At 64.0% G+C, this 24,394-nt stretch overlaps 1 protein-coding gene across 2 annotated transcripts in view; it reads left to right on the forward strand.

The window, feature by feature from the left end:
- The window catches only part of PHF21B (PHD finger protein 21B), a 55,593-nt gene that overhangs the window by 23,028 nt on the left and 8,171 nt on the right, over nucleotides 1-24,394 (forward strand). For both annotated transcript variants that reach the window (XM_045835012.1, XM_045835013.1), the window contains exons 3-7: nucleotides 13,053-13,145; nucleotides 14,106-14,456; nucleotides 16,529-16,669; nucleotides 23,113-23,164; nucleotides 24,144-24,220. In XM_045835012.1, coding sequence (XP_045690968.1) covers nucleotides 13,053-13,145; nucleotides 14,106-14,456; nucleotides 16,529-16,669; nucleotides 23,113-23,164; nucleotides 24,144-24,220 — 714 coding nt within the window. The remainder of the gene's footprint in view (nucleotides 1-13,052; nucleotides 13,146-14,105; nucleotides 14,457-16,528; nucleotides 16,670-23,112; nucleotides 23,165-24,143; nucleotides 24,221-24,394) is intronic.

Here is a 24,394-nt window from a genome sequence, read left to right on the forward strand (position 1 = left end):
CCACCTGCCACGGGCCGGGCCCTGGGGGCGGTGCTGGGAGACAGGCCAGCAACACAGGGCTCCGGCGCTGAACTCGGTGGGCGAAGGGGGCGAGCCCCGAGGTCTGACCGTGCTGAGGAGGGGCCCCCAGCCCAGCCAGGGGGCTCCACAGGAGGCTGAGGCCCTGAGAGGGTGGGCACGGCCCGGGTGAAGTGGCTGACCGATGGCCAGGGCTCAGCTGAGACGGTTCCGTCCCTCCGCCCTTCCTCCCTGAATCCTGCTGACCTCGGTCCCTGCCTCCCAGTGCCCGGGTGTCTGTTCTCCTCGGCCTCCTCCTCTGGAAGCCTTGGGCCGTTCCTCGTCAGATTCCCTGTGGCCTTCGGTCTCGGGGACACAGGGATGACCCCCCACACACACACACACAGCCCCCCACGTCTCTGCAGACGGCAGCTACGGAGCAGAGAGAACAAAGCTGGGGAGTTATTTATTTATTTCTCGCTTTGCTGAAATGTTTATTTGAAAGCAGCCCGGCAAGGCGGACGGTTTGATTTGATTAGCAAGTCTAAATGTATTAGCGGCAAGACAGAAACGATATTACAATTAGCAGTAATTAGCTGTGCTGATGACTCTGGGTGGCAGTGCAGGGTGACAGATGTGCCTCCTGGTCCGGGGGAGCCTGGGAGGGCGCTTCGCTCCCGCGAAGGGACTGCCCCCGCCCCCCGCCGCCAGGGGGCGCAGGTCCCCGGCCCAGTGGTCGGCTCGTCTGAGTAACAGCTAACGAGTCACTTCGCGGAGACGCATGCGCACGGCCCGCCTGCTTCGAGTGCGGTGAGCGCGTCCTGTGCCGGGAGGCCGGCCTGACCTTGGGGCGCCGCCCTGAGCTGGCACCGCTGACGACAGCAGCGGCCGAGGCCTTTGTCCCCGACCCGTGTCTGTGCGGGGCTCGACCCCAGCACCACTCGAGGCCAGCACGGCTCCTCCGGGCCGGCGCCCTGCCCCCGGCTCAGCCAGGGCTGCAGCGAGGCCGCCGCGGCCCCGTGTGTTGGTCGGTGGTGGGCGCCCGCTAACGCTGAAGGTGCCGCACGGACTTAGGAGACACCGGGGACTGGGCTAGTTGCTCGTTGCCGTTGCTCGACACGCAGCGTCGGTGACTTTGGAGGAGGGCGGGGGAGGGGTGGGGACGCCCACGATGCAGCCTGGCCCCCCCCCCCCCAGGAGCTCCCAGGCTCCCTTCCGGCGGGGGCACGCACGTCCTGCGGGGGCGCGCACGCCCTGCTGCGGAAAGCCAGCTGCGTTTTGTGGGGCGGTGGCAACGTTTGGAACTGGACGGGGGTGCTGCTTCCACTTGGTGGACAGAGTAAATGCTGCTGACCCGTTTGCCAGAAAATGGGTTTTTTATTCCTCACCCAAGGGCATTTCTCAGGGAAAGAGGGAGGGAGGGAGACACTGATGCAGGAGAGAAACATCTGTCAGCTGCCTGCCCTGCAGGCCCCCTACCAGGGGCCGTACACACCCAGACTGGGGGTTCATTGACCCCGGGTCGAGGATTGAACTGCAACCCAGGCGTGTGCCCTGACTGGGAATCAAACCAGCGACCCTTTGACTCGCAAGCCAGCACTCAATCCACTGAGCCACACCAGCCAGGGCCTCATCTCGGTTTTAAAAGGAAGAAAAGTGCTAAGTGAGACTTTGGAAGCACACGCACGGCACACTGGGCGCATCCCAGAAGCCTCTGGGAGATCAAGTTCCTGCAGACGCTGGGCCCGTAGGTGGGGTGCCCCCGGATGTGGCCCCAGCGGCAGCACCCGCCGGGCAGCTCCGAGGGGCAGCCCCGATCGCAGCTCTGTCCCAGCCCCTTCGCAGCCCCCAGACCACCCGGGGGTCCTCAGGTCCAGGCCTGGCCCCGGGCCCGTGGGTGCAGCAGAGTGAGACAGACGTGGCCTTCCCCCCGCCGGGGGCTGTGGATCAGCGCTGTCCGAGGCCTCGAGGCGGGGCGTCGGGGGGACAGCTTGAGAACGCCCTTTCTGGACGCGGTGCGACTTCGGTTTAAGGGTTGCAACGGTCAGGGTGGGGGCAGCAAAGGGAACGGTCAGCCGTCAGCTGTGGGCCTTCGCTCTCCTCCCAGGCCAGGGCGCAGCCGTGGGCGAGCCCGCCTCCCTCCACAGCCACGCAGGACAGTGACCGTCCAGTCCCCAGCGCACCGTGCTCGGGCCCCCGGGCTGAAACCCTGGTCCAGGGCCGTGCTGTGGCAGCTGGGCAGGGGGGTGGCTGAGGGGTCTTCCAGAAGGGGAAACGAATAGTTGAGCACAGGCGAGAAGACGCCCAGCCCCACCCGTGTCGGACGCGCACCTGTGGTGTGTGCTGGCAGTGCCCAGGGCTGGGCAGCCGGGGGCCGGCGGAACTCCCACACGGTGGGAGGGAGTCACAGAGGTTATAAAACAGTGTGGAGTCGGCTGGTGAAGCTGAAGTCAGACACTCACGTCCGGTGACCAGAAACCCGCTTCTGGGTGTGCGTGTTCGCCTCAGAGAAGCCCTTTTGCAGGACACCGGCACGCTCCCAGCCGCCAGACAGGCAGACAGACAGACGCGGTGGGAATGAGACACCGCTGATGGGAGCGGGTAAGCAGGTCCCTGCTTGCACTGTGGGGCTGTGCCAGGCAACAGCCAGGCACCAGCCAGGCACGTGTGGTGACAACAGGGAACCTCAGACACCTGCAGTCGAGTCTGGCGGAGTACTCGGGTACGATTTCATGTGTCTGACGTTTGAACCACGCAGAACAAAGGAATGTACTTTTTGACAGACATATTTAGTGAACTACAAGGTCACGGAACGGTGTGCAGACCCGGGGTTACCTGCGCATGGGGGGAGGGGAGGGCACGCAGAGGCACGTCAAGGCTGCTGTCCGTTCCTTTGTTAAGCCGGGCGCTGCGCACAGATGGTGTTCCTCTCCGGGCGGTGCGCGCATTTCATCATTTCTGCCGTCTCCTCGGTACCTAGGACAGGAGCACATTTCTAGAGTGAGCCTGTGGGCGTGGCGTGTGCTGCCTCAAACCACAGTGAGGTCCTGGGCTTCAGGGCAGGTGGACAGAGGTCAGGGCTGTCCTTGGTCGTCTGGCCTCCAGGGACAGGGCACCCCCAGCTTCCCGGAGGAAAGAAGTTGTACCTTTCCACAACAAGACGGAATGGTCAGAAGTGTGTGAGGTGTGCCAATTGTGGAGCTCATGTCATAAGGTGTTTCTTTCCCCCCTAATATAGCACCAAGGCCACATTTTAAAAGTTCTGTTTTAATCAATGTAAATTTTGGAAATAAAGCAAAACTGACTAGCGCCCTCTCCTGGACAAGGCGGGACGGAGCGCTGGCTCCCCCGCGCGAGGACAGCGGGCCGCGCTGGTTCAGCACCACGGACAGCGCCCCGCGGGCTCCGCGTTGGCACTGGGTGCGCGCCCCTCGCTGAGGCGGGCGGGCGGCTTTGCGGCCGGAGACCCGGCTCGGCTCCTGCCTCTCGGCCTTCCTGGCTGCGCGGCTTCGGGCCAGTCCCCCAGGGCTCCGGAGCCTCGGTCCCCTCCTGTCTTCCTTGTAGGGGAGGCGCGTCGGGGAAGCTGCTGTGACGGTGCCCAGCGTGTGCTCCGGGCTCCGAGAGTGGTCCTCTCTCTGGTTACACACAACCCCGTGCTGGTGAGGGGAGGGGCTCCCTCAGGCAGCACACGCGGGCCTGGCACGTGGGCCTCTGTGAAGCGTCCACTTAGCTGAAAGGGTGGTCAAGGGGACCGAGGTGAGCCGGGTGCCCCACCAGGTCCGCTCCCTGTGTGATCGGGCAGCTGGTACAGGGTGGGGGGTGGCGCGGGGGGCAGGACCACCGGCCTGTCCTCCACCTGCACCTCCCGCTCAGGACCAGCCTCCAGGGGACCGGAGGAGGGGCAAGGCCAGACAGGTGCCCGCCAGGAGCCTGGGCCCTTGACCCCGAGTCTCTGGAGAGAAAGGTGTGCTGATGCACTTTAGGGGGTAGAGAGCTGGTGGTGGTGGTGGCTTCTAGAAAGTTCTCTCTTGTCTTTCCTCAGTGAGTGAAGTGAGTTGAACAGCAAGGCCCTCCCCTGAGCATGTGGGTAGGGGAGCAGGGGAGGCGGCAGAGGATGGGGAGTCACCGGCCAGGAGCGTGAGCAGGCGGGGACCCTGTGCCCGGAGAAAGGAACAGCCACGGGAAGGTCCACGTTCTCTCCGCTCTGAGCCCCAGGGCGCCTGCTGCTGGCCCCCGCAACGCCCATGTGTGAAATCACATTCCTTCTTTACTTACTGACTTGCCCCGCGAGTTTGGGCCCTGAGGTGTGCCCCGGGATCTAGGCCTCAAGACCACAGAGGGCGATACACCGCCAGTCAGGACAAGTCGGTCAGCGCCGTGTCCTGCGCCTCGCCGGCTCACTGAGTCACGGCGTACCCGCACGCCGTGGGTAGGCAGCTCTGGTTTGAACCGGGGGTGGGGGGCGCCGGCGGGGGGACCCCGGTGCAGGCGGAAGGGTGCCTGCCCTTTGGGGAGCGCGTGCCCTCCTCCCGTGGCTGGCTCGGTCAGCGCCAGGCCACGGCTGCAGGGTCGGGGGCGGGGCCCAGGGGTGACCCTCTGTCGGCCCAGTGTGGGTCGTGTGGGTGTGGGACTTGGTGCCATGCAGCCATGGAGCGTGGGGGCGGTGCACGTGAGCACGCACGCGGGGCTCATGTCAGGTATGATCACGCCGAACCCCACACTTCCGCACACACGTGTGCTCACGGCATCACACGCCACCAGCGCTCCAGGGCCAGGGGTGGAGCTGATGTATTGTTACTCCTGTTCCTTCTCCCGCCTGCCGTGATCCCAGCCCAGAGCTTCAGTGCTCCTGAGCCAAGGCCGCGGGGTCCTCCTCCTCCAGGGGTCCAGGGACCCAGGCCCCAGCCCCCAAGCTGCAGGCGTGGGTGGCTCAGCAGCGGCCCAGACACGCCCATCGGCTTTTGTCTCTGCGTTTAATTCTACCCGTGGTGTTCCTCCCTGCCTCCTCCTCCGGGCTCATTCCTGCTAATGCTTTAGGAGCTGACGTTGCGCCTCCGCCTCCGAGAAGTCTTCCCTGACTTGGCAGGCCCAGGCCAGGTCTTCCTCAGCTGGTTGCATGGCTCTGGGAGCAGGAGCCACACGACCCCCTCCCGCGGCGCCCCGCCCCCGCTCTCACAGCGCCTCGCCCGACCTGGGGACTCGGCGGGTGCTTGCTGTGTGTTAGGTGTGGTTCGGACTGGTCACCTGCCCCCCCCCCCCCCCGCCCTGCAGTCACACACGTGAGGATTCTTCCCCAGGCCACACTGGGAGAACCTGGCGGGGTCCTGGAGGTGAAACCCATGAACCTGGGGCCCCCAGGAGTTTTTAACTCAACCTAGTCCATACTCGGCCTCCAACACCGCACTGAAGTTACCATTTACGCCGTCCTGCCGGCACCTGGCTCCTGTGGCTTCTGCCTTCGGAAGCTGGGATGCCCTGTGGCCCCCTGCCCGTCTCTCGGGGCAGCCTCCCGCCCTGCCGCCTGGGCCTGTGCGGGGCCCGCTGGTCTGTGCGAGGAGCTCCCTCTCTGGGGACAGACACACACGCGGCCTGGTGCGCACTGCTTTGGGGGGGGAGGCCCCGGGAGGAGGCCAGTCCCCGAGGGCCAGCAGATGTGAAGAGCGTTGGTCGGTGTTTGTTGGCTGACGGAGCGAGGGTCCGTGAGCCTCGGGCCCTGTGCCGGCTCTGCCCAGAGCACCCCAGACCGCCCCCGTGGGGGGCATGGGGCGAACAACATGGGCCCCCTCTGCCCCCTCTGCCCCCCGGGAAGCCGTCCGTCCAGCCAGGTCCGGGTCCCAGACCCCTTTGTGCCTCGGGTCCCCCCTTCCTTCGACGAGATGAGGAAGATGAGCACTAGGCTAAAGTGTCCAAATGTAAAAACGTTAGGAGGAGGAGGAGGGGCGGCAAACGACCTTCAACGAGAGTCCGTGTCTGCGCGGCACGTGGTCCGGCTCCGCAACGCACGACAGGGCCCGGCAGGCGCTGCGTGGCCGCGTGCCCGGCCTGGCATGTGGAAACCGGTCCCTTTGCGGAAGGCCAGAGGCCGGGCCGGGCCAGGTGGTGGCTGTGGGCCAGGGGAGGAAGCAAGCGTCCTCGCCAGTGGGCTTGCGGGCTGGGGGCGGGCCCCGGAGGGAGCAGGGTGGTGCTGGGCGAGGGGGGAGGGGCGTGCTCACCTGGCCGTGGCCGTGGGACCGCCGTGGGGGCCGCGGCCACCAAGTACAGCTCCCACCCGTGGGAGGAGGAGGAGGAGGAGGAGGGGGGTGGCACTCTTGATGGAGCCAGAGCGCCTGTGGTGCCGCTCACGGAGTCTTTTCTCCGGCCCCGGCTCCCTGGGAGACCGGGTGAGGGAGGCCGGGGACCCGCAGGGCGGACCCGCCACTGGGCAGGACCCTCCGCCCCTCACTTCTTGGCGTCTCCTGCTTCCACAAAGGGCCAAGGTGGTTCCGAAAGGAGCAGCCACTGCCCTGGGCCGGCCCAGCAGCCGCCCCAGGGTCAAGTCCAGCTCCCCGAGCTCCCCGGGCATCCACGGCAGAGGCGGCCGCGTCTCCACCCCCCATAAACCCCGCCATCTCGGCCACTAAACAATGGCGTCTCCAGGGCTGAATTGCCACCTGCAATGAGCAAATTAAATATTGACGGCCCCATCGGCGGCCAGATTTAATTTGGCGCCATCTTGCTGGCCGTGATGGGGCCGGGATGACTTCCTCTCTCTTCCCGGCTGTCGTCCCGTGAGGCGCTGAGTGATGGGGAAGCGATGCACTTGTCGGGACGAGGAAGCCCTGAGTGCGCGGGGGGGGGGGGGTCAGGCCTCCGCCCCGAGAATTTGGTGACAGCCCTCGCTGCCACTGCTGCTCGGCCCCGCCCCCGCCCCCGGGGATCTCAGACCACCGGGCCCTGCGGGGACTCGGCTCGAAGGGACGTGCCTCTGCTCGCGGCGCTGGGGCCGAGAGCGCCATGCCGTGCCCTTTCCGGCGGTGTGGGGGCGGGGTGGGGGGGACACACTGCGCGTGGTACGGCCCACTGTGCTGGCCTTTGCCTGTGAGGTGAGCGCGAGAACTTCGTTCGCTCTCCTGGTCCGCGGTGTCGATGGGCAGCTGTGAGCGCGGACTCCGGGCGGGGCTCCGTTCTCCGTGCCCTCGGGGTGTCTTCTCGCAGGAAGGCTGCAGTCACCGCGCACACCGGTCACGGTTCCCACGTGGGGAGACTGAGGCGCAGGGCGAGCCGGGGGCCTTTGTGAGGCCACACAGGCTGGGAGGGGTGATGTCCAAGCCCAGGGCCAGTGCTGACTGGGGACTGTGCCGCCACTCTCGCCCCTCTTGGGGCTCACCAGCTGGGTAGTTGGGTAGTGGGCGCCCCACCCTGGTGCTCCGGGCTTAGCTAGACCGCGGCCGATGGGCAGCAGAGGTGTCTCCCACGTGGGGATCAGGGGTGCCCTAACAGCCTTGGGGGAGGCTCGACAGGGTCCTCACTGGCCCCTAGGCCCTCCCCCAAGTCCAGTTCTCTCCGATGTGGCCTTTCTCGGTTGAGCTGATGTGACGCATGTTTTTGCTGGTCTCGTGGACACTCCGCCGGAGAGCCGGCACTTCAGAGGCTGCCGTCGGGGGTGGGGGTGTCCAGCACGCCCACCCCTGCCCCCACACCCACACCTGTGCTTGCCAGACACCCCCGGCGGGTGTTCGCGCCCCCTCGAGACCACCGCCCAGTTCTTCGTCCACGGTGCCACTTGGAGTGCGTGCTTCCTGCTGGAGAGCGTCGGGCTGATTAACCCTCTTGGCCGCGCTGGCTGCTGAGAGGGTGCCGTGTCGGCTGGGCTTTCTGATGAGCAGCGGCGGACCGCCCCCCCCCCCCACCCCCCGGCAGAGACCTCGTCCACTGGAGGGAAGTGGCCCGGGCAGTCTGCACGGTCAGGGTCACCGGGACCCAGCTGCGCAGAAGCTGCCTGTGCCCCGCAGCAGTGGGCCGCTGAGTCCTCCCAGCCCCCCCCGTGCTGTCTCCCCCTCCCCCGCCGAGCTGCACTTGTGATCGGGCTTGCTCTGGGGCGGGGGGCGGGGGGCGGGGAGTGGGGGGGTCCCGCGTTTCCAAGGCTGGGCTTCAGAAAAGGGCGTCTGTGCAGGGGCTTGAAGGATCCCCATTCTCAACGAGAAGAGCGTTCTCGCTGTGCAGACCCAGCGGTAGGGTCATCCGAGAGCCCCGTCGACCTGCGTTTGTTCCTATTTTTGCTCATAAGACGTGTGGAAGGCACCACAGCAGACCCCCCGCGTGAGCCCCCCCCGCCCCCGACAAAGGAGGAACATCTCGTCCAGTTGCTCCGACCGGTTCAAAGCCCGGAGACCTGCAGGGGGCGCGGGGTCCACCCTGCCCCCTTCCCCTCCCAGGGCAGCTGCTGCCGCTGCTGCGCCCCGGTTTTGCTGGGGGTCCCCAACCGTGCAGCCTGGGGGCTCCCTCTCTGCGAGCGGTGTCCCTGAGTTCCCTCTCTGGGTGGCGTGGGGGCTTCACGCTCACGGGGCACGTGTGTACGCGGTGTGTTGCTCCGGGCCGGTGCCGCATCGTGACTGCAGACAGGCACACGGGCTGGGAGAAGCAGAGACTTCCAGGGGACGGGGCCCCCGAGCTGGACCCCGGGGCCCGCGGGCCCTCCTTGTCCGGTGGCCCGGGCGGGAGGGACTCCAGGACACACAGGCCTCAGGCTGCGCCCGGCCCTCCGGGAGTCTTCTCAGGTTCGGCCGCGTCTGAAGTCCCCTGGGCCGCCGCCCCAGGGACCCCGCTGGCGCAGGAGAAACGTTTTATCTTTGACTTCTGTGGTCCCTTTCTCCTACTGAAATGCTCGGAGCTGCAAATGCCTGTCCGCGTCTGACGGAAGTGCCCCCCGGACTGCCCGCAGCTCCTGCAGGCGCCTCCGGTGCGGCCTCTGCTGGTGTTGCCAAATCTCGGGCAGGCCGGAGGTCGGTCAGGTCGGCCCGGCCCGGCCCGCAGAGCGTCTGCAGATGGTCCGTTGAAGGTTTGTACGGACCAGAGGCGGGCGCTCGGGCCGGCCCCCGAGCAGAAGGGACAGCGGGTGGGCGGTGGCTCTGGTGTCCTGGAGGAGACCCACTACCTCCTAACACTGCCTTTCCAGCTCAGGGGCTTTTCGGTGGTGAAGTCCAGCGTGTGGCTTCACCATTGCAGGGGGCGTGGTTTGGATGTCTCGCGTGGGGTGGCTCCCCCGACCCGGAGTCCCCGGGCGAGGCCCCTCCCCTGCAAGCTCTGCGGGCGCCCGCACCGCGCCTGGGGCCCTGACCCGCGCCGGGTGCTTTCCTTCCTGTTGCCGTGGTGCAAGGTGGGCGTCGATGTTATTGTTTGTGTTATTTTATTTTTACTTTAATATATTTTACTGATTATGCTATTACAGTTGTCCCATTTCCCCCCTTTATTCCCCTCTGCTCTGCACACCCCCTCCTGCCTGCATTCCCCCCTTCAGCTCATGTCCATGGGTTGATTGTACACACAAGTTCTTTGGCTTCTCCACGTCCTGTACTATTCTTGCCCTCCCCCTGTCTGTTTTCCACCTACCATCGACGCTGCTTGTTCTCTGTGCTTTCCCCCTCCCCTCCCACTCCCCTGCTGATAACCCTCCATGGGATCTCCGTTTCTGTGGTTCTGCTCCTGTTCTGGTTGTTTGCTGAGTTTGTTTTTGTTCTTGTTTTTGTTTTAGGTGTGGTTGTTGATAACTGAGAGTTTGCTGCCCTTTCACTGTTCATATTTTTTATCTTCTTTTTCTTGGATAAGTCCCTTTAGCATTTCATATACTAAGGGCTTGGTGATGATGAACTCCTTTATTTTGACCTTATCTGAGAAGCACTGTATCTGCCCTTCCATTCTAAATGAGAGCTTTGCTGGATAGAGCAATCTTGGATGTAGGTCCTTGCCTTTCATGACTTGGAATACTTCTTTCCAGCCCCCTTCTTGCCTGCAAGGTTTCTTTTGAGAAATCAGCTTGACAGTCTGATGGGAACTCCTTTGTAGGTAACTGTCTCCCTTTTCTCTTGCTGCTTTTAAGGTAGTCTCCTTATCTTTAATCTTGGGTAATGTAATTATGATGTGTCTTGGTGTGTTCCTCCTTGGGTCCAACTTCTTTGGGACTCTCTGAGCTTCCTGGACTTCCTGGGAGTCTATTTCCTTTTCCCGGCCAGGGAAGTTCTCCTTCATTATTTGTTCAAATAAGTTTTCAATTTCTTGCTCTTCCTCTTCTCCTTCTGGCACCCCTATGATTCAGATGATGGAACGTTTAAAGATGTCCCGGAAGTTCCCAAGCCTCTCCTCATTCTTTTTGAATTCTTGTTTCTTCATTCTGTTCTGGTTGAATGTTTCTTTCTTCCTTGTGCTCCAAATCATTGATTTGTGTCCCAGTTTCCTTCCCGTCACTGTTGGTTCCCTGTGCATTTTCCTTTATTTCACTTTTCATAGCCTTCACCTTTTCCTCTCTTTTGTGACCATATTCAACCATTTCTGTGAGCATCCTAATTACCAGTGTTTTGAACTGTGCATCTGATAGCTTGGCGGTCTCTTCCTCCCTTAGTTGTATTTTTTCTGGAACTTGGATCTGTTCTTTTGTTTGGGCCTTTTTTTTTTTTGTCATGGCGCCTGTTTGTTTTTAACACGTGAGTGTCCACTTGTTCCAGCGCCTTTTGTGAACCAGCTGCCCTTTCTGCACCGAGTGCATCGCCCTTGCCGAGAACCAGGTGGTGGTGTGTGTGCGAGTCCACTTTCGGGCTCTGGGTCCGTCACTGTGTGTGCGTGTGCGGCGCCCACACCGTGCACTGTCTCGGCTGCCGCGGCGTCCCAGTGGGCCCTCGGGCCGCACGGTCACGCCCTTTCACCTTGATGATGTTTTGTGTTTGTTTTAGGGTTGTCTTGGCTGCTCTGGTCCTTTACATTTCCATATGCTTTTTAAAATAATCTTGTCCATTTTTACCAAAAAAAAAGTCTGCTGAGATGTTGATTGAGGTTGTAATTGAATATGTAGATCAATTTAGGGAAAACTGGCATCTTAACAATGCGGAGCCCCCTAATCCATGGTGACAGCGTGTGTCTCTCTTCACACGGGGCTGGACATGTTTCTCTCCGCGGCACCTGGGGGTTTCGGTGCACAGGTCGTACACGGCCGTGGGCACATCTACCTCCAAGTGCTCCTCGCTTCTCAAAGCCGCCACAGGTGGCGTCTACACATTTTTTAAATGTCTGGATGTTGGTGGCTAGGACATAGAAATACAGTTTTGTTTTGTTTTGTTTTTGTATATTAATCTTGTCTCTTGTGACCTTGCTGATAAACTCATTTATAGTTCCCAGAGCTTTTTTTGTAGGTTCTGTAAGATTTTTTTTATGTAGCCACTATTGCCATCTGCAGGTGAAGGCAGTTTTATATCTTCTTTCTAATCTGGAGGTGTTTTATTTCTTTTTCTCGCCTGATGGCAGTGGCCGGACTTCAGTCCAGTGGGGACTGCACAGGAGTGGGGGAGAGAGCATCCCCGCCTCGTCCCCGGTCCCAGGGGGCAGCCTGCAGCCTTTCCTCGTGGCGTATGGTGCCAGCTGTGGGTTTTTGTAGGTGACTTTTTATCAGGTTAAGGAAGCTGCTTTCCGTTCCTAGTTTGCTGGACGCGTTTGTCTTGAATAGAGGGTGAATTTTGCTTAGTGCTTTTTTAAAAAGCAGTTTATTTATTTATTTTCAGAGAGGGAAGGGAGGGAGAAAGAGAGAGAGAGAGAAACGTCAATGTGCGGTTGCTGGGGGTCATGGCCTGCAACCCAGGCATGTGCCCTGACTGGGAATTGAACCTGCGACGCTTTGGTTCGCAGCCCGAGCTCAATCCACTGAGCGACGCCAGCCAGGGTGCTCAGCGCTTTTCTGCGTCTATCGAGGTAACTATATAGTAGTGGGGGGAGGGCTCCCTACCTGCTATTCAGACGGTGAGGCAGCCTTGTGTTCCCGGGGTAAATGCAACTTTCTCCTGCTGTATTTTCCTTTATATCATTGTTGGGATTGCCTCGCTAGCACTTCGGTAAGAATTTTTGCATCTGCGTTCAAGAGAGATCCTCACGGGTCTCTGGCCACCGGGCTCCCAGTGAGGCGTCCCTGTCCCCAGCAGGGAGGCTCGTGGGGGACGTGCGTGGCTGGGCAGGACTGCTCCTTCGTCAGCCGTGGGCAGTGGCGATCCCCACCAAAGGAGGCTTCCGGCAAGCAGGCACCCCGAACTCAGCGATGTGTGTATGTGGGCCTGGATTCCCCTGGAGGCTGCCGTCTCCCCTCTCCCCACCCTAACGGCGCCCCCTGCTGGTGGTGCGGCGTCAGCATCGGAGAGAGCCCTGCGCTGGGGAGCTGGGGGGGTTCGGGGTGTGTCCCGGTGTGCCCTGGACACAGCCCACCTGACGGGCACAGTGGGGACATGAATCGGGGGCCCAAAATACTGCCACCCTTCTTCACCCTCACCCTGCCCGGGAGCCCCGCCTGCGGCCCCTCTCCTCTGGGAGCACGTTGGGGGTGGGCACGGCTCTCTCCACGAAGACGTCCGTGGAAGCCTGGTGCGTGCGTCGGGAGAGGGTGGGCTAGCACCCAGGTTTCTGAGAGGGGGGGGGCTGGGGAGGAAACGCCGGCGAATGTGCGGAAGGAAAGACTCAGCAGCCGCGGGAGTGACTCACGAGGGTCGCGGCAGCGGCCGAAAGTCCTGCCCACCCCCCCACCCCCCCATCAGTGAACGCAGCAAAACAGGCGGCAGACGCCCGCGTACCGCCGCGTGACGCTGGTACCTGCAGGGGGCCGACGTGCGCCCCGGGGTGGCTGCCTTCGGGTGCCGCCGTTCCTTCTCTCTCTCTCTAGTCTCCGAGATTTCTCGAGTGTCTGTTCCTCGTGAACAAGACCTGGTAACGAAGAGCGGAGGGAGCAGAGGGTGTGCTGTGTCCACGCGCCGCCCCCGGGCAGCTGGGCTGGCGGAGCGCATGCTCCCCCTGCCCCGCAGCCCGTCTCAGCAGCGCCCCCTGTCTTCCAGGCCTTGGGATCCATCACCGCAGTGCCTGTCGCGGGTCCTCAGGTCAGCTCCTTGCAGAGGTTGGCCGGGCAAGGAGCGGCAGTGCTACCTCAGGTAAGCAGCCCTGGAGGGTGTGCCCTGGGGTTTCTGGCTGTCTGTCCATCCCCGTGGTCTCTCACCCCAGCCCCCTCCGCACTAAGGTTTTGGGGGGACACAGAGCTGGGCGGGAGCCCAGACGTGTTGTGCAGACAAGTTTGGACCAGACCCAGTTGTTGCCGGTGAGGACCCGGGACATCAGTGTAGTGGGTAGCGACCAGGATTTGTCTTTAATGGGATAAACTAGGCTGGCTGGAATAGAACAGAAAATATCGAGACGCATCAAACTTTGAGCCCAGCCCGGAGCCCCCGGCCGAGCTGACACTCGGCCTGGGGGCTGCCCGCCCACGTGCGGGTCTGGGTTGGGTGGTCGTAGCCGGCGGTGCAGACCAGAGCCCGTGGGCGAACCTGGCAGGCCGGGGAGTCGGCAGGGCAGAGCACAGCCCTCCGTGTGAGCTGGAGGTCACAGCGGGGTCGTTGTCTGCTGGTCCCCTTCGGGGGCAGAGACCACAGTCTCCGAGCTGGTCGCTGTCGGCAGCCACAGCCGACAGAGGCCACTGTCTGCCGGCTGTCCCCACACGTGATGCCCGTGGGGTGTCAGAGGGAGCCCTGCTGCTTTGCAGCCGATGCGGACAGGGTGCTGCCGCGGCCTGTGCCTGCGGCCGGTCCCTGTGCTCCCCCGGCCTCCTGCCCTGGTCTGCACCGTCGTGCCTGCCTCGAGCTGGGAGGGGCTCGGGCCTGGAGTGGCTCCTCCCGGGCCCCCAGCCAATCCGTGCTGGCCCAGGATGCGGGCAGCCGTGGTGGCCCCCTGGCCTCTCTGTTCTCGCCCCCTCGCCTCTGACGCGGGTGGTCCCCGAGCCAGGTTCGCCGGTGCCGTGCTGTGCCCCAGTGTCCTGGGTCTGCCCAGGGCTGCCTGTTTGCTGTGCCACCCTCCCCTGCCGCGTGTCTGCCTGACCATGCAGCTGTCCCTCCCCCCAGGTTAGGCCAAAGACTCTGATTCCAGACAGCCTCCCCGTCACCCCGGGCCGGGACCGGCCCCCCAAGCAGCCCCCCACGTTGCAGAAGGCCACCGTGGTCCGCGTCAAGAACCCCAGCCCAGCCCTCCCCACCGCCAACAACACCGTGAGCCATGTGCCGACGCCCGGCAGCCAGCCGCAGGCCCTGGCCGAGCCGGCCGCTGTCACCTGTCCTCTGAGCAGTGCCGGAGTGGCCTACGCCCTCGTCTCCACCGCCCCCAGCCATGCCACTGCCGTCGCCCCCAGCAACGCCGTGCCTGCGGTCGGCGACAGCATCAGAGTCCAGCCCCTCCTCCTCAGCGCCGACAGCAAGGTGAGGACGTGCACTTGGCGGCCGCCGTCCGCCGTCTGAGAGTGGCCCAACGGAGGAGGCCGGGGCAGAGGGAGTGGCCAGGTTCGGGGAGAGGATCCGGGAGCCGCATGGGTGGGCGGGGCGGGAAGTGGGGAGGGCACCGCCGTCCGTGGCCGTGAGATTGCAAGGACGTGTGGCTGAGCGGACGCCCTCCAGCTGGACAAGAGCCGCTGGCTCCTGACCGAATCGCTTCCTTTGCCGGAGTGAGTAGCTCAAACACTGAGGCGTGTGGCGGGAGCCGGCGACGGCTCTCTGCCGTGCAGCTAGGCGGCCGGGGCCCTTCCGGACCCCAGCGTCTGCACGGGAACACCTCAGATTTGTTGCCAAGATATAAAACCAAAACCGAGACCATTCCCCAGTTCCCCAGTTCCCCTCCGAGCTCCTTCTCGCTGTGCTTTTGCAGGCCCTTGGGGCTGCGTGGAAGACACCGTTTTCTCTTTTGGCCTCTTTCCCTGTTCCCGGTTTGGGGTCCGCCAGGCCGCCCCTCCTGTGTGTGGCCAGTGTCCCGTCCACTCCCCTTTCCTGCCACCTGTGTCGTCGCACCTGGTGTCTCGGGCAACAAGTGTTAGGCTTCCGAGCCCCCGCCCCGCGGGCCACGCCCCTGGGGAGGCCGGACGCCCAGGGAGCTGTGGCCGGAGGGCTCTGGTCAGATGGCGAGGACTGCGTGGAGGCGTCGCAGGTGTGTGCCGGGGGAGTGTGCCCGTGTCACCACAGCCTCGCCCGCTCCCCCTTCTCACCCTTCAATCAGGGTAAACGGACGCTCGCTGCTGCGAGTCGCATTGCTAGGTGATTATTAGGCTTGAATGTTTCCCTGTATTTCTCAAGAATTCCGGCTCCTTCCGTGTGACTTGTGTGAGGACATTCTTTGCCCCTTTCTCTACTGGGGACGTCACTGCTCTCCTCCCTGTGAATACGGTAGAACGGGGCATGGTTTCCCACGCAGAGCGTCTGGGGTACAAAGAAGAGCAAGGGGCCTTCCCTTAAGCCAGCAAAAAAAAATCCCATGATGCATCTTCCCCCCGTGTGCGGGGCTCACAGATTCTCACGACAGTCCCTGCAGGTTCTGGGGGCGGGTGGGGTGGGATACAAGTTCAAGTTTATTCCTGGCTCAGGCCCAGGGAGCTCCTTTCCCCGGACTCGTGAAAGATAACGATTCTTTCCCAGTTCCCTGTCCGAAAACTAATGAATCAGCCAGACAGCCGAGTCCCGTGTGGAAGGGACTGTGGCCCGGGCCGGGCCGCGGAAGTCCGTGTCGGGCTTTCCGGCCTCTGACCCTCCCCCGGTCAGAGCCAGTGGTGGCCCCGGACCCTGCGGAGGGGAGGGCTGGCTGACGCGGGGCTGCCCTGGGTGGTTCTGTGTGGGTCTGGGGCCCGCCTCCTCCTTCCCCACACCCCCACCCACCCCTGGGCTCCGCAGGGCTCCCCAGAGGGAGAGAAAGTCCACCATTCCTGCCTGCACCCCCGCCCCCGGCCAAGTGTGAGCACCTCAGAACCAGTGGCCTGGGGCCTGGGGCCAAGGGGCAGCGGGGGAGAGGGCGGCCAGGTAATGCCTCTAGGACAGACGGCCAGGGAAGGGTCCCTGCCCCTCTGCTCCCCCTCAGCCTCAGTTTACCTGCATTGGAGCTGGGATAAAGAAACGAACCTCTCTTGTCCCTGCTGCCTGGAAGTTAGCAGCCCCCTGGGGTAGGGGTTGCGAGGAAGCCGGGGAGAGAGGTAGAGGCACCTCCCCGGGCCCCCATGGCCAGAAATCGGCAGCACGGGGCTGGACCTGGGCCGGTCTCTCGGGCAGGCTGCCCTCGGGGGTGGGGGTGGGGGGGCTGTCGGAGGCATGAGCCCTCCCTGTGGACAGGAGGGTCAGAGCCAGCCGCCTCGTGCCCCTGGGACCCCGCCACTCGGCGGGGGGGGACCCGCTCCTCCGGAGCCGCCGTCGTCCTGGCTCACCCGGGCTCTGTGAGGCCTGCCCACCCTGGACCCTCCCAGCCCCCGCCCCCGCTCCCTGCCCCGCCCCCCCTCACCCCTCGCCCCACCTTCCAGGTCATCCTCATCCAGCCTCAAGTGCAGCCGCAGCCCGAGGGCACGGCGGGTTCGCGGTCGCCCACGCAGGAGCTGTCTCAGGGAGCGCGGGCCGCCGAGAAGAAGGAAGACCGGCCGCCACCCGGCCAGGAGAACCCCGAGGTGGGGCAGCTGCGGTCCGGGGGTTGCTGTCTGGGGGCTGCGGGCAGGTCCAGGGATGTGGTCCGGGGGTTGTGGTCCGGGGGCCACGGGCAGGTCCAGGGATGTGGTCCGGGGGTGGCAGTCCGGGGGCCGCGGGCACTCCAGGGGATGTGGTCCGGGGGCCGAGGGCAAGTCCGAGGGCCGGCCTTGCATGGAGTCGGCGGGCACATGCAGGCGCAGCCCCCGTGCAGCGCGTGCTCGGAGTGGGGACTCGCCCATGGCCCCGGTCTCAGCCGATTCGGTGTGCAGACCGGCCACTGGGTGGCGGTGGTGCCTGGCAGCGGCCCTGCAGCCAGGTGCGCGCCCCCTCCCGCCCCCCCGCCCCGGTGTGTGTCCTGGAGCTGCCCAGGTCTCGGGGTGCGCCCGGTGGGCAGGCGGGCCCTTGTCCCGTCCGTGACATGGGACACAAGCAGCCACGGACCCCGCCCGCCTGCCTTTGACGGGCGTTCCTAAGTTTGTTCCCCCTTCTCCCTGCTTCCTTGCTGTGCGTGTCGTTTTCCCGGTGTCTGCACCTACTGCAAGTGCTTTTCTCCCGGAGCTGAGCGGACACCATGTTGGGCATCAGTCGCTCAGTAATTAGTGCTGACGGCAGGTGTGTGCTCAAGGTCAAGGCCTTCTCCGAAGGACCCTTTTCATGGCTGAGATCGCGCCACTCAACTCCTGAAGGGCACACGCCACGTGGCCCCACACGACCCCGCACCCAGGGGCCCGGGCCTATCCTCACACTCCCAGGCTGCACCGGGCGCGTGCGGGACACACGTGTGCATGGCTAGTCCGTTGACCCCACACAGCCACGCTCGGGGCAGGGGGGTCACGTCCCCTGCCGCAGGGCGTGCTTGTGCACCCCAGGCTCAGAGCAGCCAGAGGCCTCTATCCTGGTTGTTCCGGGAACTTGGGGCCAGGAGCCCCGTCTCCGGTCTCCCCGCAGCCCCACGGCGCCTCCTGGCTGCCGTGGCAATGGACTGCGTGTTTGTGAGGACACAGCGAGAATGACCAGGCTGGACATAGACAGAGAAGGGGCCCCAGAGAAAGCGCTCGGTGTGGACAGTCGAGGCCGTGCAGTCCGGCCGCCGTCGGACCCTGGCGTTCTCGGGGCGTCTCCGCTCCGTCTTCAGGGTGCCCGGGGCTTCCTGCTGTGGGACAGCGGTGGCAGGGCAGCCCGGGGTCCGTGGAGGGGCCGCTTGTGTCTGTGACTCTCTGCAGCTTGTGACGTGCGTCCGCACGCTGGGCGTCTGCCGCGCCCCAGGGCCGCCCTGGGAGGTGGGCAGGCAGCTGACGCTCAGGCCCAGGAGGGGACGGTGCCCGCCCGAGGCATGGCAAGGATGCGGGCAGTCACCCCAGATCACACAGCGGAGGCCTCAGAGCTCACGTGCGTCTGCTCCTTCTCCCCACGTCCTCACGGCGGCTGTGCCCCGGGGCTGGGCCCGGGGGCTGCACGTCCATTTGGTCAGCGAGGCCCACCGAGGCTGGCCGAGCGCGCCGTCACAGGCCCCTGGCCCCGGCCTGGGCTCTGTCCGCTCCTTCCTGTCCCCGGGCTGGACTTCTTCAGGACAGCTGCGGCCTTCTCCGGACCTCCTGGTGTCCTGGCCTCGGTGGCGCCAGACCGAGCTGGCCGCCCTCAGACCAGCATGTGCTGACAGAGAGCCGGCCGGAGCGGGGGGCCGCAGCCCCGTACGGGCCTGCCCACGGCACCCCCCCACCCTGCCGCCTCTCCGGGCCAGACCTGTGCACGCAGTCGCTCCCTCCCTGCACGCGTCCCTGCTGCCGGCGCCCCGTCCCCGCCTCGTCTGCCCCTGGGCGCTCGTCTCCCCGTCCCAGACGGGGTCCCCCGCCTCTGTCCACTCTGCAGCTGGAAGGGTCCTCCCACCATTCAGAAATAACCAACTCACCCCCCTCTCGGAACCCCGCAAAGCACATCCCATCTCGGGGTGACTCGGGGGTCCGTCTGCTGCAGACCCACAGGAGCAGCAGGGGGCGCACAGGCAGGGCGAAGGCGGGGCCGTGCACCGCTGTGTCCCTGTGTCTGGAACGGCCTTGGGGAGCAGGACTGGTGCCGGGCCCCCAGCCCAGAGTCGGGCGGGGGGCCAGGAGGGTCAGTGCACTCGGGCAGTGGGTCCCCAAAGCTGCTGTTTGGGCGATAGAGGAGCGGAACCCAGCTTCTCTGCGCCTGGGGCCACAGCTGCACCTGGGGGGGTAGGGGAGGGGGCAGGTGGTGAGGCCGTTCCAAACTTGTTGTAAGGGAAGGCTAAGCAGCAGGGAGAAAATGCAAAAAAAATAAACGGAAAAAAAACTGTGCCCCAAACGAGTCTGTAGACAGAACCCCAAACGCGTGAAGAGATCTGATGCTGGGAATGACGACCCGTGAAAACCAGCACTGGAAGCCTGAATTCATGCATTCCAGACGGAGCTGATTTTGTGGAATACTCACGCTCACAGCGACTCTTTAAGGGAGGATGTTTGGGATCCTCGAAGACGTTCAGAAAAGGGAACGATACCCACAAGGAATAATGAAGTGGAAGATCCCGAAAATCAAACAGGAACAGGCGAATATAAAAAATTATTTGAAAATCCGCCAGCGAACAACGTGGCGGTGAGTGGGAATGAGAAAACCTTCCTACTACACGGGATGAGCGAGGCAGTGAGTGCTCTGGAAGTGGCGCCGCGGGCCCGCGCAGAGATGCCAAGTTCAAGGGTAGTTTGCATGTGAAAGCAGGCGAGAAGCCGGAGGGCAGAGAAGCATCAGCTCCAACGTGTGGGAGCGCGGGTGGAGGAATGGGGAACCACGGTGATCGCAGAACGGAGCTGAAAAGCGTCCTGGGACTGAGGAGCATCGGTGGGGGTCTTCAGATCAAACGTCATCTCCGTCTGTCCGCCGGGCAGCTGGCTGAGAATAAACCCAGAAGGCTAGGTGTCTGTGTCCAGAGAGAAAAAGGAGGGGCCGTGAAAACTGCCGGTGCAGAGCCACAGGTCACCACCAGGGGGCGACCCGCTGAGCGAGAGTGCCTGCACACTCAGGGTTTCCCAGCCAGTGAGATCATTTTCCCAAAGCCAGGGTGAAAGAGAGACATTTTGGATGTAGGAAGGCTGAGATTTGTGTCCCCCACAAGCAGTCCATTAAAAGAACAGGGCTTTGAAGCCCTGGCTGGCATAGCTCAGTGGATTGAGCTCGGGCTGCGAACCAAAGCATTGCAGGTTCAATTCCCAGTCAGGGCACATGCCTGAGTTGCAGGCCATGACCCCCAGCAACCGCACATTGATGTTTCTTTCTCTCTCTCTCTCCCTCCCTTCCCTCTCTAAAAATTAATAAATAAAATCTTTAAAAAAAAAGAACCGGGCTTTGGCGGGGAGCCGGGGAGCCCGGAGGTGGGCGTGAGAAGCCGCAACCGGCACGGCTGTCGTTAGTGGCGGCTGCTGCACGCAGGCCGAGACTGCAGCAGTCTCCCGCCTCGTGTTCCAGAGCAGGTGGACGGGAAGTCCTGGGCGATGGCAGCAAGTCGGTTGGGATGTTTGGAGGGCGCTAGAGCCTGCTAGGGTTAGTGTTGTGTTGGGGGAAGATACAAACGTTCAATAACCTGAGACTTGGTTAGAAAAACGGGCAGTTAAAACATGCGCCCTGGAGGGCGTGGCTCTGTGAATTGAGCCACCCACCTGTGAACCGAAAGGTCACCGGTTCAATTCCCAGTCAGGGCACAGGCCTGGGTTGCAGGCTGGGTCTCCAGTAGGGGGCGTGCGAGAGGCAACCGATCAATGTGTCTCTCACACATCGATGTTTCTCTCCCCCTCTTTCTCCTTTCCTTCCCCTCTCTCTAAAAGTAAGTAAATTAAATCTTAAAGAAAAAAAACATGCCCTTCAAACATCTAGGCTGATCTCTAAAAATAATAAAATGCCACCTATAATTTCCACATCAGCGGAGGAAAAGGAGGTGGGTGTGGGACTGTGTTTTTAAGAAGACAGGAAAGGGGGTGGAAGGGGGGTGACCAGCTGAAAACGCAGGTGAGCCACCACTGGGAAGGGGATGACACGCGAAACCCAAGGGTGCAAGGGGAGAGGCGGCTCAGAGGCCAAAGTGCAGGAGACAGTGGGACTCGCGCCGGATTTACTTAGGAAGAAGTAACACAGAGGCAGGTACGTAGCCGGGTGGGCAGAGTGTGCCGTGGACACGGCGAGACACCGAGGAGGCAGAAGTGAGCGAGGCACGCAGAACAAAAGGAGAGTTAGACCGTGAGGCAAAAGACGGCAGAGAGGGTGCAGCCGGCAGATCACTGGAGGCCGGCGCGGACCCCGGGGTGACGGAGCACAGTAAATACAGCCGCCCGCGGTCCCCCAGGGTGAGTGAGGCCACAACAGGGCGGCCAGCCGGTGGCCGCTGTGACCTGCCGGTCACCTGTTTTCAGGTGAGCGTGAGCTCCTGGGCGGGGAGCCAGGAGGCAGGAGCACAGGCCTCTCAGGGTCCCCGTCCCAGCCTTCCAGTCCCGGGGATGCCCAGCGGCCCCGCTGCCGGTCCACTCAGCCACGGGGCCCGGGAGTGACACCGACACCAGGAGCCGCCTCGCTGCAGCCCGACCGGGGCACCCATTAGTCTCGCGCTGAGCTGGGCTCGCACCTTGCAGGATCTGACGGTACGGCCCACCTTTCTTGGTGTGGTGACGCTTCGGTGTTTTTTAAATGTAGTCCAAGCAAAGTTTACTGAAGTCGAGAGGACTTGAATTTACACAGTGAATGAACACACTGAGCACCAGCAGAAATGACCGGTCAACCGGGAGACACCACCTGGAAAGTCACTGCCTTTCCACAGAAGCACGGGGGTCCGCTGGGCGCCCAGGCGGAAGCGACCCAGAGACTTTGGAGGGAGGATGGTCAGACTGGCTTCTGCCCTGTCCACGCAGCACTGAGCTCGAGACCACGGCCCGGCCACCACGGCAAGACCCCGAGGACAGAAGGGGCCGAGGACGTTCTGTCCACCAGCCGAGCTGGCCTTCCAGGTGAAAGGCCACGAGGAAGTTTTAAGTCTGCCAGGAACTCAGGCGATGGACTCCTGGAGCCGTTGACGGGAGAGCACTACTGCAGGCCCAGCCCAGTCGGCCGTGAGCCCGCTGGGGCCGCTCTGGCTCCCAGACTGAGGCAGGCACCCCCCTCCTCCCGAGATTCACTGCAGAGTGAACCGGGGGCGGGAGGAGCACGTCGGGTCAGTGTAGACGTCACCTGCTCCTCCGATGGCGGGTCAGAGGCCCAGCTGAGCGCAGTGGGGGGAGGGGGAGGGGGCGGACTGAGCCGTCCCCTGGGCTCGGGTCCTAGTTGGGACTTCACACGCCCCAGAGAGTGTCGTTCACAGCTGACAACGTGAGGAGAAGCGTTTGTAACAGCGCAGAAGTGAAAATTAGAAAGGGGGATGAACGGTCACTGTTCGAAAGTGCAGGAAACCCCAGAGGATCCGTGAAATCTCCCTCGGACCGGGAGAGACTGCGGCGTGGCAGCGGGTGAGGGGTGGGCGAGCGGGCGTCGCGGGGCCTGGCCCCCGGGAGGGGCCATGTGGACGGCCCCCCAGGGAGAGCGGCAGGAAGGCCAAGGGCCTCAGAGGGATCATCGTACAAACCTCCGCGCCCACCTGGAAGTCTAAATCCCTGAAGAGCAAACGGAATCGAGGCCCGCTGTGGCCCGGGTGGGGAAATTCGGTGTTTTAGAGCCGTCTGGTGCCCTGGGTTGTGAGTGGTGTTGACATCACCCCAGTCAGCTGGCTCAGTCAGCCTGTGAGTTCAGGTGAGCGCCAGCGGGTCAAAGATCTACAGGCAGAACGGGAGACGGGGGGCTGAAGCGAGACGCAGTGAACCTGCTCCGTCACCTCAGGGCCTCTGGCCAAGGTTCGTAACCCCAGGCGCCGCCCGGGAGAACAGCGATGAGTCCCACCACACACACGTCACACGTGGTGTAGAGTGCGTGTGGCCCCAGCTCCGTAAGCGTGGGCCGTGCACAGCGACTTCTTCCTCTCCGAGGCGCCACGGAGGGGAAGTCAAGGTCAGGGTCACAGTGAGCGGTCACGTGGACAGCACGTGCCCCCTGTGTACTCCCCAGACCCGTGACCGCACTGTGACCCTGAGAGAAACACCAGACGCACCCCAGGGGAGGGGCATCTTCCAGAATCCCCGCCCGGCCCTCCGCTCCACTGCCAAGGCCGCCCAGACAAGGAAGTTCTGAGGAGCGGTCGGTCCCCAGGGGAGCTGAGGAGGCGTGGTGTACTGTGGGACCTCGGAGGGGTTCCGGGGACCAGGGAGAGACCATTAGGTTAAGACCAGGGGACCCCAACACAGATGAGGGAGCTGCGGGAGTGGGCGCTCCGCACGCCTTTGCCGAGTGAGCGCGTGCGGGAGGGCGGCTGCGCTCACGCTCCTCTGCTTCCTTCCCCCAGAAAATCGCCTTCATGGTGGCGCTAGGCCTGGTCACCACGGAGCACTTGGAAGGTAAGGTCCCCGCGGCGTGGGCGGGGCCGGGACTGGCCCGGATGATGGGCGGGGTGGGGCGGGGCGGGCCATCCAGGGGCCCAGGGTAGAAGCAGCGGGTCCCCAGGTCCCCCGGTCAGATGGCGGCGCCCGAGCGTGAGCTGGGCTCCTGGGAGACCTGCCCGGGTGCCCGCCGGGGGGCCACCCCCGAGGCGGACCCTGCCCTCTCTCCCTGGCGGTCTGCACAAAACCCCGTGTGGCGCTTCCTGGCCCTGGTCTCGGCGGAGGGACCCTGCGGGTTCCTGTCCCCCGGGCGAGCCCGCAAGGCGGAACGATGAGGGCCAGGCGCCGGGGCCCCGCCCCCTTCCACCGAAGGCCCCAGGTGCCGCAGGGCGCGCAGAGGAACATGAGAGGGAGGGTGCGCGGCGGTGCGAAAGGGCCCGTCGGGACCGAGAGGCAGGGTTGGAGATTGGCGTCAGCGCAGCCGCACACACGCCCCTCCGGCAGTCAGAGCCGAGGGGGAGAGTGAGACAGGGGAGAGGACACTCGGTCACTGTCCCTGCGGTGGCACACGCCACACCAGTCCTCTTGGCGGCTTCGTGTTTGGGGTTTCGGGGACCCCGGTCCCCCAGCAGCCCTGAGCCTCACTCCGCGGCCCGGCCAGGCCAGCGTCTGACTGATGGGCACCTGTCGTCCCGAGGGACCCGAGAGAGACGGCCCAGGCGAGGCCCAGGGGGACAGGGAGCTGAGCGTGGGCACTTGGATTCCGAGTGTCGCCCCCTGCCTGCCGCCCGGTTCTCCAGCCTGAGCCCAGCAGGCCTGTCCCATCCCGGAGGCCGCGAGACCCGTTGACCCCACCTGCTCCGGGCCGCGGCGGGCCTGGATGCTGCGCAGACAGAGCCTGCGGGGCAGCAGGGGGCGGTGGCGGCTGGGCCTGTGGAGGAGGCGTGCGGGCTCCCGGGGCGGGAGGGACCCAGCGGCCGCCGCGTGTGCCTTGCAGAGATCCAGAGCAAACGCCAGGAGCGCAAGAGGAGAAGCACAGCCAACCCCGCCTACAGCGGCCTCCTGGAGACGGAGGTGAGCCCCGTCGCTGCGTGGGGGTGGGGAGGTTGAGGGGGGCGGGGCGCTGGCCGCCCTCACCTGCCCGACCTGCACGGGAGCTGGGCGGTGGCCGTAAGTCACGCCCTGCGTCACCCCTGAGGTCAGAATCAGCTGACAGGCCCGAGGCCCGAGGACTGAATGCCGGCCGGC

Source organism: Phyllostomus hastatus, unplaced genomic scaffold, assembly GCF_019186645.2.
Source record: "Phyllostomus hastatus isolate PE091 unplaced genomic scaffold, TTU_PhHast_1.1 phas_contig_198, whole genome shotgun sequence".
NCBI classification, from domain to species: Eukaryota; Metazoa; Chordata; class Mammalia; order Chiroptera; family Phyllostomidae; genus Phyllostomus; species Phyllostomus hastatus.